Source organism: Equus quagga, chromosome 12, assembly GCF_021613505.1.
Source record: "Equus quagga isolate Etosha38 chromosome 12, UCLA_HA_Equagga_1.0, whole genome shotgun sequence".
Classification (NCBI taxonomy): Eukaryota; Metazoa; Chordata; class Mammalia; order Perissodactyla; family Equidae; genus Equus; species Equus quagga.
This window is the reverse complement of record NC_060278.1, coordinates 59,545,129-59,565,162: the sequence shown is the minus strand read 5'-3', so window position 1 is coordinate 59,565,162 and position 20,034 is coordinate 59,545,129. Positions and strand designations below refer to the sequence as shown.

The 20,034-nt window shown below is 44.6% G+C and overlaps 1 protein-coding gene across 12 annotated transcripts in view; it reads left to right on the top strand.

Moving 5' to 3' along the window:
• The window catches only part of LOC124248356 (uncharacterized), a 126,583-nt gene that overhangs the window by 57,487 nt on the left and 49,062 nt on the right, over positions 1-20,034 (top strand). For 6 of the 12 annotated variants that reach the window (XR_006891005.1, XR_006891004.1, XR_006891003.1 and 3 more), the window contains exon 3: positions 15,114-15,208. Coding sequence is in view for 1 of the 12 variants with exons in the window: in XM_046678247.1 (XP_046534203.1) it covers positions 15,114-15,208 (95 nt within the window). In the remaining 11 variants the exon portion in view is untranslated. Of the gene's footprint in view, positions 1-15,113; positions 15,256-20,034 lie in introns of all 12 variants that reach the window. The other 6 variants (XR_006891007.1, XR_006891010.1, XR_006891008.1 and 3 more) reach the window with 1 other exon arrangement.

The window sequence follows — 20,034 nt, the reverse complement described above, 5'->3', positions numbered from 1 at the left end:
TGGCCGCTGCTCGCCTTCCAGAGGCATTTGGGGAATGAGACGCCTGAGGAAACCACAGCGTAACGCTCACTGCAGGCCAGGTGCTCCTTGCGTGGAATGGCCCGAGCTATTTCTATTGCTTTATTTCTCTCTTACAAGATTTTTTATTGACTGAGTCTCCTTGAATTCCTTTAAGTCAAATGTTGGTGTGTTGTGACCCCGCTGCCCTGGTCGGCGTCTGTGAGCGAGTTCTAGTCTGGAACGTGTTTGGGGGAATAATCAGTCTGGAGGGAGTGGTTGAGGCTGGGAGTCTGGATGCATTTCCCCAAGGGAAGCAGTGTCAGGAGTCAGAGCAGGCAATCTAGGGGACACTGATGTTTGGGGGGCAGGAGGGCGAGGGTCCAGAAAGGAATCTGGAAAGCCATGAGCCTGCAGAGTGACTCGAAGGCCAAAGAAAAGAGTTTGAAGGAAAAGAGAGTGATGAAAAGTGTCCATTGATGTACAAAGAGACACTCCCCTATCTTAATTGAGTCAGATAAGGAGAGAGGGCGTCCTTTAGATTTCACACTTCTCCAAAGTGTCTTTGCTCGTCCCCAGCGGAGACGCACGGCGGGCGTGGAGATCAGACTGCAGGGCCGGGAGGTGGCCACGGGAGATGCACTTTTTCAATAAGGTCGCTGTGAAGAGTTGGGGGAGGCGGTGGGAGTTTACCAGAGAGAGGGGTGAGGGCCAAGAGAATGCTTTAAAATTAAGCAGAGTGGAAATTCTTGAGGCAGTTGGTATGCTGAAGAGCAGAGGCAGTTAAAAGGCGAGATGAGAGATAATAAGGTCCCGGAGGATTGGGAGGGAATGCTCTGAAGGCCTGATCCAGTATTTCACCTTGGACGAGAGGAGGGCAAGGAAGAGGAAAAGCAAACTTTTTGCAAGCCCGGAGTGTGTCTTCTTTGTGTTCTTGCCCCTGAGCGGCTTGGTGCCTGGTACACTGCGAGGCCTTTGAGAGGAGGGTGGGGAGACACAGATAACACCTCGCTGTGGGTGGGGTCGAGAGTTGAGAGTTTGTTTTCAAAGAGAGTTGCTGCAAAGAGGAGGAGGTGGGACCATCTGTTGAAGATGCCAGAGGAAGTGGTGGGATGCAGAGAGGGAGGTGGAGGTTGGGAGGACCCACTGGAGGAGGCGGAAGAGTAGGAGGAGAAGCAGCTGTGTGGCTGGGAGGCCCGCCGAGGTCTGGGCCATGAAGTTAGAAGACAAATCTATGGGATTGGGGGGTCTTCTCCAGCATCGGGCAGCTGCCCCTGGGTAGGAACCAAGACGGCTGGGCGGATCAGGGTGAGTAATCTGGATGGCAAGAGGGTGGGGGCTCCTGTTTGCTAGCCTTGACTTTCCATGTCTCCACCTGCAAGCTTAGCACGTGCCGGGTCCCCGGACACAGAGGTGCAGAGAGCTGAGCTTCTCCAGCTTCTCCCCCAGGGGACCTGCCTCTGTGCGGTTGGTGACCACATGCTGACCATGGCCAGTCCCTGAGCAAGCTCAGGGTCCAAGCTCTTGACCACTGTGGGCTTCTGGGGAGTCCTCCTGAGATCTGGGGCCCTTCTTATGTATATGGATGTTGGTAATGTTTAGATGATAAAAGTAACGCATGCTCATTGTAGAAAACTTGGAAAATACAGAAGAAACTAAAAAATCCCCCATAATGCTGCCTCCCACTGATGACTACTTTAACATGCTGAGTTTTCCCAGTGTGTGTTTGTGTGTGTGTGTTTTGTATAAAATGGGGTAATATTCTTTATGTAACTCTGTCTTTAACATTGAACTGTGAATGTTTTTACATGCCATTAGCCATCTGTTGAGACCCACAAGTGGCGTCAGTGCCCTTTAGGGCTGTGCGTTCCTGTCTGTAGTCACATTCTCTGCTTTGCTCTAGGTTGCCCCTCCCCTTGGGTTGGCGCCACCCTCAGGAGTGTAATTTGCGCTCTGGGACCCTCCCAGTGCCTGTCTGGATTCCCCCCTTCCTGTGGATTGGTGGGGACCAGCTGGGGCTGGAAAGCCCTTACCACCCTATCTCCTCCCTCCTCAGGCTCCCGCTAAGATGCTCCTGGACCTTCCTGGTGGAGGTGTCTGTCCCCAGGAGACCATCTCTCCTCTACTTACTCTCACGGTCTGTCTCACCCCCTCCCCGTGTGTCCTGCTGAATGTGACAGGCAGTCCCCTCTGACATCCTGGGCCAGGGCACCTGGGTACATATCAGGATACAGTAGCTTAAACCGGAAGCACATAGTTTATTCTGAACTAACCCAGATTAATTCCATCTCTTAAAAAGTGCACTTTGGTCCTGATTCTAAAAAGTTATGAAATTATTGGAAAATACAGAAAAAGATGAGGAGGGAATTAAAAAATCAACAGCAATTCCTCTATCGGGAGATAACCCTCTGCAGGTTTGGTCTGTTTCCTTCCTGGTTTGCGTCTATGTCTCAGGTTTGCAGATACGTGCGCACGCAGAGGCTGACATAACCGAGAGAGGAATACATCTATATATTTCCTGCTTTCTAACTTTCACCTTCTCATCCTTCTTGAGACTTACCTTTGGGCTGATAGATGTAACAATTCACATCCCTGTAACATCTCGGGCTGCCAGAGAGGAAGGCGGGTTCTCCAAATATCTCCTACATCAATAGGGTTTTGTTTACTTCTAGCTATTTATGTGGATTGTATTTGATTGGGTGTGATGCCAGTGGTGGTTACATGAGTATTTTCACTGTTAAAAGTTCACCAAACTTAAAAATTCATCGAGCATATTTATGATTTGTGACTTTTCTTTATGTAAAATTGAACACATTATTCCTTAAAATATTGTGAATTTCTCAAACAAATCAGCATGTCCTCTAATCCTACAGACCACTTTTAATGTTATAAATACTGTTATTTAGTTAGTTTTAATTTATTATGGTTATTTCCATTTTCTTGATTTTTCAGTTATTCTTACTGGATCATAAAATACTGCCCACAGTCAGTTTTAAATCCAATTATTAGATGACCACTATCATTTTGCTGCTAGGAATGGTTCAAAATCAAGGGTTACATTTTTTCCAGATGTACTGATGTATAATGGACAATTGAAAATTGTATATATTTAAGGTGTACATTTGGATTTTTTTCTTAACGTGTGTTTTTGGTGGTAAAATATGATGGTGAAGTGAATTTATTTGCTAATAAACTACAACACAAATAATTTGCTATTTATACTCTGTTGAGGGAAACAGCAGAGTGGGAACACCAAATACTCAATCATTATTTGTAATAGCGGTGGACGTTGCTGTTTTTGTCATCCAGCATCTCTGCCCTGTTTCCATGACTACAGTGCTGTGATTTTACTTTTGTGGATGCAAGGGTTGTGTACTGCTGTGTAACAATATGACCACAAACTTAGTGGCTTCAAACAATATATATCACAGTTTCTGTGGGTCCAGGCACAGCTTACCTGTGTCCTCTGCAAGGCTGCAAAGCGTTGGCTGGGTTGTGTTCTCATCTGAGGCTTGACTGGGAAAGTATCTGCTTCCAAACCAGCATGGTTATTGGCAGAACTCAGTTCCTTGTGGCTTGTCGACCCTTGTCAGATCCTACAGGCAGCTCAAAGTCCTTGCAGGTTGCTGGACTGAAACCTCATTTTCTTGCTGGCTATTGTTCAGAAACCAGCCTCTGTTTCTAGAGGTCTGTGATGTTGTGATTTACAATAGGGAGTATATATTTGGTCTTCATCCCTGTTCCAGGCACAGAGCTCCTAAAACCATTGAAATTTCCTAAGTGATGAGAGTGATGACAGTGTCTTTTGTTATGTTAATGAGGTAACCTTTGGACCTCACCTAAGGATGGGAGCTCGTTGCCAGGGGACACAACCATGTGATTAGAGATTTCGAACTTTCAGTCCTATCCCCGGGCCTGGGGTGTGGGGGAGAGGGGATGGAGGTTGAATCAGTCGCCAACGGCCAATGATGTAATCAGTCATGACTATACAATGAAGCCTCCGTAAAACCCAAAAGGATGGGATTGGGAGAGCTTCAGAGTTGGTGAATGCATGGAGATTCAGGAGAGAGGCACACTCAGAGAGGGCGTGGAAGCTCTGTGCCCTTTCCCCCACACCTTACGCTGTGTGTCTCTTCCATCTGGCTGCTCCTGAATTACATCCTTTTCTTATAAACTGGTTATCTAGTAAGGAAAGTGTTTCTCTGAGTTCTGTGAGCCACTCGAGCAAATTAATCCAACCCAAGGAAGAGGTCGTGGGAACTTCCAGTCTGTAGATGCTTGGTCAGAAGCTCGGGGGACAGACGATCAGGACTTGCAGTTGGCGTCTGAAGTGGGGGTGGGGTGCAGTCTTGTAGGACTGAGACCTTAACCTGTGGGATCTGATGCTCTCTCCAGGTAGATAGTGTCCGAATTGAGTTGAATTGTAGGACACCCAGCTGGTGTTGGAGAATCTCTTGGTGTGGGGGAAAAAACCCACATTGGAATTGGAGTCAGAGTCCTAAGTCCCTCGTTACATAGGCTCTCAACGTGGCTGCTGGCTTTATCAAGCCATCGAGGGAAAGAAAAGACTTCGGCAGGACAGGCGCTACAATCTTATCAGTCAGGATTATGTACGCTCTGTCACCTTTGCCATCTCCCATTGGTTAGAAGCAAGGCACAGGTTGTGCTTGTTCTCTAAGGGAGGCGATTATGCAAGGCTGTGATAACAGGAGGTGGGCTCTTGGTGGCCACCTTTAGAGTCTGTCTGCCACAGTGGGAATAGTCAGCTCCTCCTGCCATGTTTTGGGTGAAGCGGACTCCACCCTCTGACCTTGGCTAAGCCACCCCACCACATTCCATTTCCTGACCACAGGGGTTGGACCAAGGTTGGGTCAAGCCCTTGGGGGCTCATGTGATTCAAGCGTCTGGTGAATGGAATGCTAAACCATCAGTAAAGCCGGCTCGCCCTTCCCCAGGACAGGGAGAGGAGGCTCCTGGGAAGGGAGCCAGTTCAGAAACAGTGGAGCTGGAGGACGACCGTGTGTTCTGGTTTGCCGAGTGCAGCTCCAGTTTAGACCTGTTGTCCCAGTATAATTCTTACAAGCGTCCTCTTTTGCTCTCTAAAGTGTTGGTCTGGACAGTAAATGATGTGATTACCCTGGTGTTGAAGCGTCTTTCAGATTCGCTTGGAAAGCCGTGGGTAGGGCCGTCTCCAGGAGACAGCCTGTCATGCCCTGAACTGAAACTCAGAGGGAGAGCCCCCCGGCCTGCTGATTGGGAGAAACACGTGCCGTGTATATTGATTAAGATCCCGGGTGCAGAACAAGCAAGGATTCTGACTGAACATACACCAAATTCATAATTAAAGAATGATAGGCGTTGACTTGCCATTTAGCTGGTTCCAACATGGGCCCTGTCCTCGTATTTCAGGGGCAGAAGCAGCACAGGGTCCCTTAGATATTGCTGAGGATGCTGATTCCATCCAGAACTCCAGCTCTGCTGGTTAGGAAGACATGGAAATGAGAAAGGGTCAGAGGAATTAGAATTTGGAGCCCTGTTTGGAAGCAACAGACAAGAGGAACCGTGTGACTGGACAGTGGAGAGTGGGTATTGTGTGCAAAGTCCCGGGCATGGAATCTTGAGGGAGGGCCGTCTGAGTCTCGGGTGCCCTTCAGACGCCTCTCTCCCTTGTTCCTTCAGAACCTGGACTGGAAATTGCAGGAGAGGGGAGCGGGTACGTTCCGTGTCTTTATGAGCACCAGCCCTGCGGACAAATGACCAGGATCTGAATGTTGACTCTCACCCGGGGTAGTTGTACTGAGCCTCCGTCTCGTCGTCCATAAAGTAGTGGATGATGCTAAATTTCGAGGACTGAATGAGCTAATGCATGTGGCAGGGCTAGCACATCCCTCAAACAAGTCAGCCCTCAGCCAAGATCAGCTTCCATTCATAACATTTGTGGGTCTCCTACTGCGTGTCACATATTTTAGATATATTACCTAATTTCACCCAGTGGCCTAGACAGTATCTTCATTGTATAATTGGGGAAACTGAAGCTCAGATGATACTGTTTGCCTCGTTGGCCGGTGAGAGGTGCAGTGGGATCTATGCTCACATATGCCCGGGTGCATGGGATGCTGGTCCCTCCCCACCAAGTGGCCTGTCTGTCCCCTCCATCTCCAGAGCCTGGGACACTGCCAGGCTCACAGGCGCCCAGGAAGATGTGTGGGCTGATGACGTGAGTGCCTTCCTCTCCTCCCATGACGGCGCCTTCGTTCTGTCTGTGGGCATCGGAGAGGCGGCTTGCCTTGTGCTCCTCTCCACTCATCAGTGTGCGGCTTCTCGCCTCTAAGCCTGTGATGGTGGGTGCTGCGTCTCCAAGCTCACAGGGAATTTTCAGGAGGCCGGGGCTGCCTTGAAGTCACTAAGGTGGGAACTAAGTCCAGGATGTTAGATCTCAAGTAGCACTTTCCAGAAAGATGGTTTTGAACATCCAAGGATGGAGTATCCGGACCACTTTTCTCTTAAAGATTCAGATCTCAAATGCACACTTGGCCAGCTGATCCTTCCTAACCAGGATGCAACGTGTGAAACTGTGTTCACATTGGCAGCTCAGCCAAAAACGAATATTTGGCATGCATAAAGGGCCACGGCTACTTTGGTTTTCGGAGGCCGCGTGGTTCGGAGGAAAGAGCCCCGGACTTGGGGCTTAAGCCACTTACGTCTAGGGCCTCTGCTCCCTCCCTTACAGACTCCAGTGATAATGCATCCCCTCTTCAGGCCGCCATTATTGTAGACGACCATTAAAACGAAAGGACCATCTGCAACCTTTATTAGTGAAAGATGGGAGTTGGAACAGAGCCTGAGTTGCCAGTTTTAATATACACAGTTTCAAAAGAACGTGCACAAGAAGATTCTATTTTTGTCATCTCTGGTTGATGTGATTCTGGGTAACTTCATCTCCTTGGTTTTGCCCATTTGCATTTCCTAATTTTGCTATTAAGAACTTTTTTGTTTTTTTGGCTCAGTTGAGTTGTTTAAAAGAAAAAAGTCATTAAAGGGCCGGCCTGGCGGTGTAGTGGTTAAGTTTGAGGACTCGGCTTCAGCAGCTCAGGGTTTGTAGGTTCAGATCCCGGGCGGGGACCTACACACTGCTCATTAGGCCATGCTGTGTTGGTATCCCACATACAAAATAGAGGAGGATCAGCACAGATGTTAGCTCAGGGCCAATCTTCTTCAAGCAAGAAGAGGAGGATGGGCAATAGATGTTAGCTCAGGGCCAATCTTCCTCACTAAAAAGAAAAAAAGTTATTAAAGATATCCAATGAAAAGGTTGTAACTTGCTTTTTGATACTTACTTGACACTTCAGGATCATTGTTGTAAATATCTGATATTGTACACTCGATGTCTCTAAGTGACAGCATACTAAATGTAAGATATCAGGATTATTACCATTGATTTTGTTAGGGGCTGTAGTCCTGTCTGATGGGTGGTTTGGTTACTCCTCCAGCCTGGCTTTTGGTGTGTGGCTCACAGGGGGACAACAGACCTGTGGGAAACTGAGGTCCTTTGAGCTCTACTCATCCCCAGACTCCTAAGTTTGTATCAGGACAGATAATTATAATGAAATTGCAATTATTATATTATTGTATATTATAATAAAGTAGATTTGCCAGTTCACTTGAAGCATGGATAAATACGTTGCACAGGTCTATGACGAGTCAAAAGAAATATCGTGTGGTCTGTGGCCTCTTGGTCTTAGCATTTCTGGGGAATTCTTCAGGGTCTCCTGAATTCGGCTCTTCTCCATGCATGCTTATTCTTCAAAAGATGTCTCTTTAAAATCATTGAGGAATGATGCATATTCATGGTTACTTCTGCTTCTTTTAAACTGCTGATTATTCAAAGTGGCCACCTTCAAATATCAAATCTCACATCGAAGCCGCCTCTGTGATGATCCAGCCATTTTCTTCCTGTTCCATGGATCTGAGTCATCCCGGCAGCTGAACTTGAGAGGGACCAGGCCCAGCTGCGGTTCCTTCTGCCGGCACCACATTGGCCACCAACGTTTCTATTTCTGTTGACCTCAGTGGTCTTGAAATGTGTTTGCCCATATATACCTCTAAATATAATTTTGAAAAATTACTTTCTCTCTTGCATCATTTTTAGTGGATATCTCACATTTTTCATCATAAGTTTAAATATTAAATTTTGAAAATGAGTCACAAATCTGTTACATCCTTTGTTTAAGGGTTCTCACCCAGGGGCAATTTTGCCTCCCAGGAGACATTTGGGCAATGTCTGGAGACATTCTTGGTGGTCACAACTGTGTGTGTGTGTGTGTGTGTGTGTGTGTGTGTGTGTAGACCAGGGATGCATTCAACATCTTATAACGCAACCCACAACAAAGAATTATCGAGGCCAATACGTCAACAGTGCTGAGGTTGAGAAACTTTGATTTGAGCGTGTGCAAAGGAATATGAAAATCATGGTGATTTTATATTCACGAGCATCCATTTAAAAAATACAGAAGCAAACCCTTCTATACCTCTGTTCCTTTTTCTCCTTGAAATTGTATTCCCATTCTCTTCCCCTCACAGAATGTTATCCAGAGGAAATTCCTTTGAGTCTGAAAGTCTTACGAGTTACCATAAAATTCTCTCCTAGGAAACTATGTATGTAAATTGAATTTTTTCCAGCTATCCTATGACTATGAGGTCCTAAAGGTTACTAATTTCCTTCCCTATTGAGGTAGCTTTAGAAATGGATCAAACACCATAAATATATGACAACATGTGATAGATGAGTTTTCAACACAGAAACCTCTTGGTTGAGATGCGTCTCTTCACGGGATGAACTGGGGAGGGAAGTTGGGGGCCCGGTAAACAGTCTCGGGTGACCTGGAGACGTTCACCCTTGGGGCAGGGGGAGAGTCGTGAGTGGGAGGGATGTGGGTCCTGAATTCGGAGAATTGCCATCGTTGAGTGGGGGTAGAAAAGTAGAATTGGCAGGATATTCTTTCAGGTGGATCAATTTTAGGAAAGAAAGCATATGGACCCTGACGATTTTGAAATGCGTTTCCTTAAAACCATCTGTGCCCACGTACCCTCCAGAAAGTCTGCGTTTTCCCACAGAGGCATTGGTACACCGGTTGGATCTAACTTTCTGCAGCTCTCCGAGTAACTTAGCAACTCTTTTCATTGAATGATTCAGACTGTTTTCGCACACAGCTAACACATGTTAAAGAGAACTAAGCCAGTGTCTATTATGAATACTTTATCAGTCAAGCAAGTAGAATTTCTCACAGGGGGCATAATTAGAGTGGAGGCAGTATATAGTGCTGGAGTTGGGAGGGCTAGTGCTGGAGGCAGACAATATTTTTGTTCCTATACTCATCATCACCAGCTGTGCGACCTTGTGCAAATTAGGACCAGCTCTGCTTCACGGCTTTCTCACGTGTAAAGTGGGACTAAAAATAGATTTCTCGTTGGGTTCTTTGGAAATTTAAGTGAGGTCATACATACAGTGCTTTGTGCATTGACCAATATGCAGTAAGCACTCGGTAAATACTAGCTGCTGTTATCTTTGGGTATTATAGTGTTGGCCCCAAGGAATGAGCGCTTCAAAGGCGGTGGGATCACTATTTCAGTCTTCTTTCTCAGATCATGGGTCTTTCGTGCACCAGTTAGTGTACCCGACCACCCTGATTTTATGGACAGCATTAGCTCTTTGAGGTTTCGCTTGACCATGCGTCCTGGAAGCCCAAGGTTCTGGAGCTGGTGCAAGGTGTCCGCCCTCACCAGCAGCCTGCTCTCATCTCCCGCTCGGCCTCACAAGGACAAACACAGACTCTCTAAGAACATCTGCTGGAAGGGTGGACCTCCAAGGCCCTGAAGTTATTTTTAATATCCTCGGAACGCTGTCCAGGAGCTGCATGATGTGGATGGACGACACTCCAAGTCTCCTCTGGGGTCACTTACACGAAATGTACGTAAAGGCAGGCCTCCTAGTAACAATACCAAACACCTTAATCCTCGTATCGACAACTGTTCTATTGGGTTACACAGTTTTAATCCCAGAGGAGTTGTCTCTTGACATTAAACTGTCCGAACAATATTTATATCTGCGGCTGCCCTGCGAGATCACTTAACCCCGCACGGCCGTTTAAAAGTAGTTAATGACAGAGCCGGCGTGACTCGACCCTCTGAGTGATCACAGAATTTCGACCCGTGCTGTCAGAGTTTATGGAGAAAGGCAGTTCGTCCACAGCCTGCTTCACCCACAGCAGGTAATTTGAAATGAAATGAGACAGTTTCTACAAGCAGATTGATTTGGGAATCTTGCCTGTTCTTCCCTTTGACCCTTGACAAGTTGACACTACAGAGATTGTGACTTTAAAAAATGATTGGGTGCAAATACATTTAGGAAGATGATTTACTGTGTGCTGAGGCAAGGACAGCGCATCCAGAGAGATGCCGTGAGGGCAGGTCATTGTAAACACGAAGAGAGCGTGTTTGATGTTTCTGTATGTTCTTAATTATCCCACCAGCTGAAGCTACTAATAACCCTTGATCAAGTAGTTCATATTCCTGGGAAGAGACTAGGTATCCAGTCTCAAGATTAAGAGATACAGTTTATCATAAACTTATTAAAAGTTACTGATTCCATTTGTTATTTTGGTCGAAAACCACAGCTCGTGTATGAGGATAAGAAACGGAGTTCTCTTTTATGGAGTCCACTTTTTTCTCATTTGTAAATACAGTTAGTCATATACAGGAGGAAACACTTTGATTAAAAGGGTGATAGTCTGATTTTTGATGATCAGAGTTACCAGCCATACTAGAAAAAAAATCACAATTATGCATTATCAAGTGCTCTTTTTCCAATCCTTTGTGACCACATTTAGATTTTCACACCAAATATTGTGCAATATTCAAATAAGTATTTTCCCTATTATTTTGACTTCTTCTGATGCAGCTTTTCTCTTAGAAGTGAAGTGTTGTCATGAATAAATACCATACATCAAATTTAAAAATCCAGTGTTTTCCAAAACCACAATAAAAACAATAAAAACATTAAAATGACGGTCAGGAAGATTATTTTTTAAAAGTGGTTATCTCTGTTCGCAATGACACAATATTTGTGCCTAGATTATTTTAAATGAACTTTGCAGTGGAATTGATTTATTGATATTCGGATTTGCCCTGAAGTCCCCGTGCTCCTTCACATTAGCCACAGGACTCGGGCCATCCCTGCAGCTTTTGTGTTTCTCTATTCTAACCACTTTGTTTGAAATATAATTTTGAAGATGCTAGTAAAAAATAGAACAAATTCTCTATTGGTCTCCGTTTAAATTATTTACTACCCTTTGGAGCCATATCTTCATTGAACTATGTTAAAAGTATTTTGCTGGAATGTTTCTTTATGTTGTCCATCGGGTTTAATAGACGCGCCGTTTAATAAGCTCTCTACCTGTGAGGATGGACTATTTGACCTCTGTGCCCTGCCACTGGTAGACATAGTATAAGATTGCTTTGTGAAATAAAGCTGTCGGTAACATCAACAAAATAAAAAATGATCGTATTCCAGTACTCTCTGCTGAGTACCATGACAGCGCTGAAATATGGAATAAAATTGAAAGTAGATTAGTTTTGGGTCTTAAGTCATGTTTTGACAAGAAATAAGAGAGGAGAACATATCTTTGAACTTTTAGTTTTAAAGTTTTTTAATGAAAATATTTATCATTTTGTAAGGTTCCTTCTTTCTCTATCACATTGAGGCTGTATAACCTTAAAACAATCTATCTCTTATTGGGAGGGATATAAATACTGTTCTATCTTTATATTAAACACCATAAAGGAGACTCGCACGGGCAAGATGGTTTGACACTTGGAAGTTAAGGAGGGTCATGCTAATAAAAAAGCTTATTGAAGAGGACAGAAAATCAGTCGTTAATAAGCTACATATTTTTAGGGTACGTAATGCATGTAAATACTGTCGACAAGCAGGCTGCTTTTGCTGTATTTTCTGTTAACCTTTTGGAACGGTTTGAATCTGAAGGGGAAGAATAAATATGTCAGAGTGGAGAGAGCCTTGCTGGGGATTGCTTTCGACATAAAGGAATTTGAAAACTGAGGCGACATGCAGATTGTGAAGTTTTCTCTCTCGTCTCCGCGGTTATATATTAATCAGAAGAAATCACGACTAATAAATGGCGTTGATGGGCAGCAGAGGGTGCGGGCTGAGGACAGTCAGCCTCCCAGGAACGTGCAAACCTCCTGTTTCACCAAATGGGAGATTGTGGCGCTCTTAAAAATGCTGCTACCCTTTCATTCCCTTTACAGAACGATTGCAAAGTGGGCAGGTCCCCGTGCATCTCACAATGAACTCTTCTCACGTTCTTTCCTTTTAAAACACATGATGCGCTAACTCTACGTGGCTCGTGCCTCGGGATTGCCCTTGCCTTCTCCAGCCTGCACAGCCGAGCTCTGCACAAAACCCGGGCAGGGCTCCAAGGCGGTCGGGGTGGGGCTTCCAACTGCCACTTCTTTTTTAAAAAAACTAAATTGACTTTTTTCCCCCCTAGTAAATGTGAGTTACATGGTAACAGAGGGCTAAAACTGTGGCCAGACTCTTAGGGGATTTTGTTTTTAGTCATGAAAAAGGCAAACCTGTTACCCTCACCTTAAAATTTCCATAGTTGGAAATTTTAAAAATAAATTGAAAAATATTGGCTAAAAGTTCTGAAAAGGTTTTTTACGAGGGTTCAAACAATCTCTCCTAAGATATTTTAAATATCATTACAAAGAAAAAATTTTTAAAAATTTAGATGAGTATGAAATACAGCCATGTTTCTTAGTCTCAGTTGAGGTGCATGCCAAGTCCTCTGGAGGTCTCATGATAGCCCCGCTTACTTTGTTCCATTACATGCCTTTAATCTTGACTTTGCCAAATAATATCTTTAAACAGGACAGTGAATTACCGTGGTCATTCTGTTGGTGTGAGTTGTCATCGTTGGTCTAAGCTCGACTCCTGAGTGTGGAAGTTTGTTAAAGAATAACTATACAGTTATCAACCATCCAGACCAGGTTTACATGTGTTTTATTCATGGTTTTTCTGTCAAATGTCAAGATCCAGGAGGAGCCCTGAGCATCCTGGGAAGGGTCAGAGAGCGTGTGCCGAATCCCAGAGGGTTGGGGACAGTCACACCCTGGGAAACGTCCTTGGCTGGTGGAGGTCCTGAAAACAGAACAAGGCTAGGAGAGAAGGTGACTGTGTGTAAGGTCACCAACATTAGAGGAGAGGTGAATTTTAGCATCCTGGAAGGGAAGAATCAATAGAAAATTAACAATAACTTATGGTAGGACAGGGATCTGAAAGTCATTCCATCGTGAAGAGCCATCCATTGAAATAGACAAGGGGACAGAGCTGTCACAGGGCGTTCTGAGTTATTAAAAAGCATGCACTTGAATGTCAGCCTGGGGTTCAGGTATTAGTTCTGCCCGCTAATAGCTGTGGTACCTTTAGCGAAAGATATGAACCTTCTTAGTGTCAAGTTTTTAATCTGTCAAATGAAGATAAGACCAAGGTGGCTGTGCTGGTGTGTGAATTAAATGAAATGACCCACCTGAAGGTGCCTAACATGATGGCCCACCCACGGCAGCTGCCCCCCCGAATACTGGGGGCCTCCTCTCTTCTCTCCTCCATTCTGAAATAAGGATGCCAATCTCTTCTTCCCTTCAGATTTCATGAATCTGATGAGGTCCATTCCAGTCTTGTGAATGGAAATGTTCTAAAGGTTTTTTCACTTTCAGTAAACCAAAAATTCTTATTCTGCTTTCAGTTACTCTGGTTACTTGGTTTAAGAAATCTGGACGAGAGCCTTAATGTCATGGAATTTTCGAGATGATCTGTACTGTGGTTTTGTAATTGAGTGGGAATTAACTTTGTTTTAAAAATCATGAGCTGGATGCCTAAGGAGGCTGAGTCTGACACAGCAAGACTCTGCTGACTACAATTGTCCTAGAAAAGGGGTTGGAGAAAGCGGGAGATCTGTGAAGGATCTTCTGACTACAGCGGGAGTACCTGTCCTGAGAGGTCCCCTCCAGGACGAGAGTGCCAGGTGCGTCACACCGCCCACAGATGGGATGAGTGACTTTGTGGGGCCATGTTAATGTATGCTGTAGCCTCCAGGGTATTTGCTGTGCTCAGACTGACTTTTGAGGTGTCATCCAGCCGTTATTAACCTCATCATGATCTACAAGTGCAGAAACAGCAAGAGAGTTTAAAGTTCTAGTGAGGAAAGGCGGGTGATTCTGATGAAAATAAAAGTAGGAGTAATTTTCTAAATGGTGGCCAAGAACATACGCTGCCCGTGGTTAAGGGACGAGTTCTCAGTTGGACCATACATTCAGTATGCCACAGCTTCAGGATAAGAACTCAAGAGGTTTAACATCGTAACGGTTTTAAAGGTCTTTCGTTTCTTTGAGGATCTTCTTTATCATCATTAAAGTCTGAGGATAATAATTGTCACGATACGTGTATGTGCTCCCTATGTGCCAGGCACAGTTCACTGTGATTTGTACAGATGTGCCTTGACTTACGCTGGGGTTACGTCCCGATAAAGCCATTGTTAAGTTGCAAGTATCGTAAGTCGAAAATGCAGTTAATACACCCAACCTACCGAACATCGTAACTTCAGCCTCACCTACCTTCACTGTGCTCAGAGCACTTACGTGAGCCTACAGTTGGGCAAAATCACCTCCCACAAAACCTATTTTAGAATGAAGGGTTGGATAGCCAAGTAATTGATTGAACAAGGTAGTGAAAGTGAAAAACAGAACGGTTAGATGGATACAGAAGGTCTGTGAGTGTATCGGTCGTTCATCCTGGTGATCTCGGGGCTGACGGGAGCTGCCACTGCCCAGCATCATGAGAGACGGTCCTACCGCATATCGCTAGCCTGGGAAAAGATCAAAATGCAAAATCTGGAGTACGGTTTCTACTGAAGGTGCATCACTTTCACACCATCATAAAGTCGAAGAACCGTAAGTCTGGGATTGTCTGTAGCTATTAAGTTATTTAAACTTCATAACAACCCGGTAAGGTGGGTATTATTATTACTTCTATTTTACAGATATGAAGAAACTGAGGCACAGAGAAGTTATGTCACCTGCCTTTGGTCACGCAGTAAGGGGCAGAACTGGAATTCAAAACTGGGAAATCTGGCCTGTGAGTCCATGACTGATGTAAAGCCTGGCGTGAAGCATTGCTTTGTGGTTCGTTCATTCATTCAATCAGTAATCAATTCACTTATTATCTACTACCTGCTGTTTCCTATGCAAGACTTTGGAGCTAGAGTGGGGACCAAAAGCAGACATTGCCTTCATGAAACTTATAGATGGGAGAGATGGATATTAACTGAAAAAACCCAAATAATCATAAAATTGCAATATAAGGAGGAAGTACAAGATACCACGAAAGCTCACAGAAGGAGAATCTGACCTAGATGGGAAAGCTTCCCTGAGGAAAGGTAGCTTGAGCTGGGAGCTGAAAGATGAGCAAAGCTTAGCCAGGTAAATAGCAGCAGAACATGAGCCTCAAAGGCCCTTTGATGGGCAGGAGAGTTAAGACTGAGGAATTCCAGCAGGGTCAGTGTGACAAGCCAGGAAGAGCCTAGTGCCGGATGAGATCAAACCATGCAAGAAGACTTTGTGGACTATGGAAAGGAGTTTCTTGTTGATCTCAAGACCAATAAGAAGGTATTGAAGTGTTTTCAATGGGGCGAGGGAGGCATGACTTGAGTTTCACATAATCCTCTTGCTGCAATATGGAAAAATGGGTTTGAGATGGACCTGAGGTGGATGTGGGGAGGTTAGGGGTATGGGACCACTGCAAGGCCCCAGGTGGGATATGATGGAGCTCAAAGCAGAGTGTGACAGAGGGTGTGGGGAGACGTGGACAGGTTCAAGAGATACTCAGGAGGAGAACCAAGGAAGCTTGGTGATAGATTAGATCGAGGGAGGTGGGGATGACCCCTGGGTGTGGGTTTCTGGGGCTGGATGATGGTGGTGCCATGCCCTGTGACAGGACACTGGAAGAAGAGCATGGTGGTTTCCTTCTGGACAAGTTGAGTTTGGAGTCCTTGTTATCAACATTTTTAGTGATGCAAAGAAGAAAGTCAAAATGTAAATATCTTTGGATGAAATTTTACTAAGAACTGATGCCATGTTCAACATCTACTGTTCTCTTATAAAACTGGAGTTTTATGTGAATATGCTTATTTTATTCCTTGTATAATACCACTTTATGTTTATGAACAAATGCATTTAAAATCACTTTTTGGAACAAACCTGTTCCTAAAGAGAGGTTTATTCCACGATGAATATAATTGCTTCTAAAGTGTCCACTTGTGGACAGACTTGTATAAGCCATCATTAATTGTTTGCATAATTAATATATAAAATGCAGAGTTTCTACTAATGGAAAAAGAAACTCGAGCATCACACTGATAATATCAATGACATGCATTTGTATTTTCAGACCCTAGATAACTGTAAAAGCTACATTTTATTACGTTAATAAAACGTAAAAACTCCTGAAGCGACCCAGAAGCGTGTAGCAGCGCCAGTGTTAGGACTCGCTGCTCCATCAGTTAGGGGCCTGTCAGCTTGCTGTCCGCTGCTGGTAACACTCGCAGGGCACTGGGGAAAGCTTTTCCCCCAATAAAACAATGATTTATTTTTCAAGATAAAATACTGCATGTTGATGGCATAACACGCTCTATGAGAGTTATGAGAGTAGCAAAGCAAAGGAAAAAATCCAACTCGAGAAGAAAAAGCAGAATGTGAGAAATCGTTCCTCTAGGCGGACTGAGTGATCAGGTTGTCACTATAGATGTAAAAAGTAGCTCAGTCCCTAAGAATACGGGAGACCCAAGGGGGAACTCATGAAGGGACACTAATTCCACGGCGGGAGAGCGTACAGGGTTCCAGCGCTCCTGGGTTAATACCCTGGTCACACTGACAGATAGAAGGACCAGTCATCCCTTTGGCCATCCTGATGACTGGACCAATCGATACCTCTTTAGGGGTCTGCCAATCACTCCATTAGGGAGGAAGACTGGCCGGATTAGTTCGAGCAGCTTCTCAGATGCTCTGAGGACGTGGCCAGGCCCTCTTCTCTAAATAGGAAAAGGGAAGCATGGCTTCATGTGGAGGAGGGATGGGGAGGCCTCCGGATCTGGTGAGCACTGGGGTATGTTCAAAACAACTTAGAAAGGCAGCTGACAACTCTGCAACCCGTGTTGCAAAAGTATTCATAGAAACCCAGAGGAGATTCCTATAAGCTAAACAAACAAACAGACCACGTGCCCCAGACCGTGCCATCTGATCCCAAACTCAGCTGTGGGAGGACTTAAGATATCAACCTCGGAGGCGTCAAAAGCATAATGTTTCTGTTGGAAACCCCACCCAGAATTCCCAGAGGGCCTTTCCCATTGACTCGCTTGGAAATGAAATCCAAACATTCTTGGCTGCCAGGAAAAGTGTATGGAGTTTTTTATTTTTCCTTTCAACACACTACTAATTTTGAATTAAAAATCATTTGATGTCAAAATTTCTCTTCCAGATCTCACACTCTAATCATCTTCCCAGAATGCCTGCTTTCTTTCACATAAAGAATTTTTGTCATAGTGCAAAAAACAAGGCTGCTCTGATGGATGTGTGGTCTAGATGGGGTACCCGGATGAGGGTCAGGTTGTCCTGATTTGTCTATAAAATTTTTTGGAGAGGGTCCAGGGCTTTCATAATAGTCTCCAAAGGGTCTGTGAGCTCCCCTCCCCACACTTAACGAGCACTTACAGATCCTAAAATAAATACAACGTGAGGACAGCACGCAGCAGCCTGCCTTCTTCTCCCACTGATGTCTTTCCTTGTAAGACCAAGAGGTGGCAGCATAGACACCAGCATGCAGCTGCCCCATTTTCCCAACCAGAGGACTTTCAAAGGCAAAACGTAATAGTATGAGGGCCCATCAGTCACCTTGCTTTGGCTGGAATAGATCGTGGATATGGGTCGCATCAAACTGCCCTAAAATCCTGCTGGAGGAGTAGAGCGAGATGGAATGAGCAGTCCTGGACTTTCAGGTCACAAAAATGGAAGGAGCACATTTGGTCTGCGGCTGTTGGCGAGCTGGGCATGCCAGGAAAGCCCAGAGCTTGCTCATTGGTCGAATCCGAGAGGCACTTCCATGCTATAAAGTCGAATGTGATTTCCCAAGCTGTGATAAGGACTTTATTTTACTGTACAGTATTATTGTTTAAATACTCTACAAACTGCCTTAAGAAATTACTTACTCTGGACAGAAAAACACTTTATTTTCTTTGAACCAACAACCGAAAGACTTTTCTGTTCTTCCACTCCCTGGGGGATTGAAAATAACCAGAAAAAGGGGAAGTTGTTTTGCACGTGCAGATTCAGAGGATTTTTATTTTGCTAATTAAGTATCACTTTCATTTTCTGTGAAAGTATGAGAAGCAGAGACCTTTGCTACAAATACTTAACCAGACGTGCACTGGATAATTTTTTTCTACTTTAAACATATCTAGCCGATTCAAATATATGCATTTTAAGTAGGAGATTCTAGGTCTCAATACGGCTGATTACAATGAAATCGCTGAGGACAGACCTGTTTGTTTAATGGTATACGTTGTGTGATAATAGTAATTCTTAGTGATGAAATTAAGCCCCTGGTGATATCGTAACCAAGTCAAGCATCAGACCTTAAAAAGCCATCATCTGGTGGGCTGAGATGAAATATATTTTGTCTATCATTTCTGTTCCTTTGAAAAGTTTCCATAAAATTCATAATTACTAGGTAACTGAGAACAAATATACACAGTTTCGGGCTATCTGTGTGGGAGAAGATGACAGAAGGGGCTTGGAGGCATTTGACAAGTATCAACAGACACGATGCAAATTTTGTGGGTGGAATAGAATTAGAGAAATATTAGCCAGCCTGTTTTGGTTCGTTTTTCACAGTCCACTTTAAACTGCCAGCTTCCCTTGAAACAAAAAGTAACCGGCTGGGGTGCAGCAGGAGCAAAGTGTTTGCGTGTAAGCTCAGCTTTTCTCAGATGATAAGCAACTTTGGGAGGGCCATTAGTTGATCCATTAATTAATCCATTGATTAGAATTTATGGAGCATCTCTTTTGTGCCTAGCCCTCTGCTAAGCGTTGTGAGGATTATGAGACAAATGATTGCATAATTTCTTAGTTATATTCCTATTACCTTCTGTGCCTTGATGTATGTGTGTGTGTGTGTGTGTGTGTGAAATTGGGAGCCGCGGAGGGTAGTGGCGTCTAAGGGCAATTTTTTAAGTGTTTTAATGTAAATGCTTCTCTTTCTGAAGGCTGTCTGATTGAGAAGGTAAATGCAACTCCATTCATTCGGCTGCTCCCCGGTTCCTATTAGTCCATGTGCTTGACACACCTGGAGTTCCTTCTATAAAATGTTTTCACCGAATAAAAATTGTCCAGAGGGGCCACAGTTTGAGCAATGCTTAGGCTGCAAGGGTGATGTTTGTGTGGGTTTTTTCTCTGTTGGCTCTGCCACGAGGCAAAAAAAGAGCCTGTCAGCCTTGTCAACCGTGCAGATCTTCTGGTAGCATAGAGCCTGTTGGGGTGCATGGCTATTTCGGGGGGCAGAGGTGGGGCTCACGCAATAGAACAGGCTTGGACTGGGCAGCCCTTCCTCCTGAGCATTAAATTCACTTCCAAGAACACTGCAGGAGACTATTGTTAAATACTCCGGGCGTGTTGGGGGCTGATGGAGAGGCTGACTCAACAGAAAGGGAGTCTACCACACTTTGGACTATGCTTCCCGTGGGAGAAAAGGGATATTTCTGGAATGGTCTTATTCTGTGTAGTTTCAGGGTTCTGACACAGTGTCTAGTCACCTAGTTATTTAAAGCATTTTTTTAACAGTGCATTTATGAAATGCACCAATAGCAATTGGGGTCGGCTTCCTCTTCATTCTCTAAAATAAATTCTTCTGTT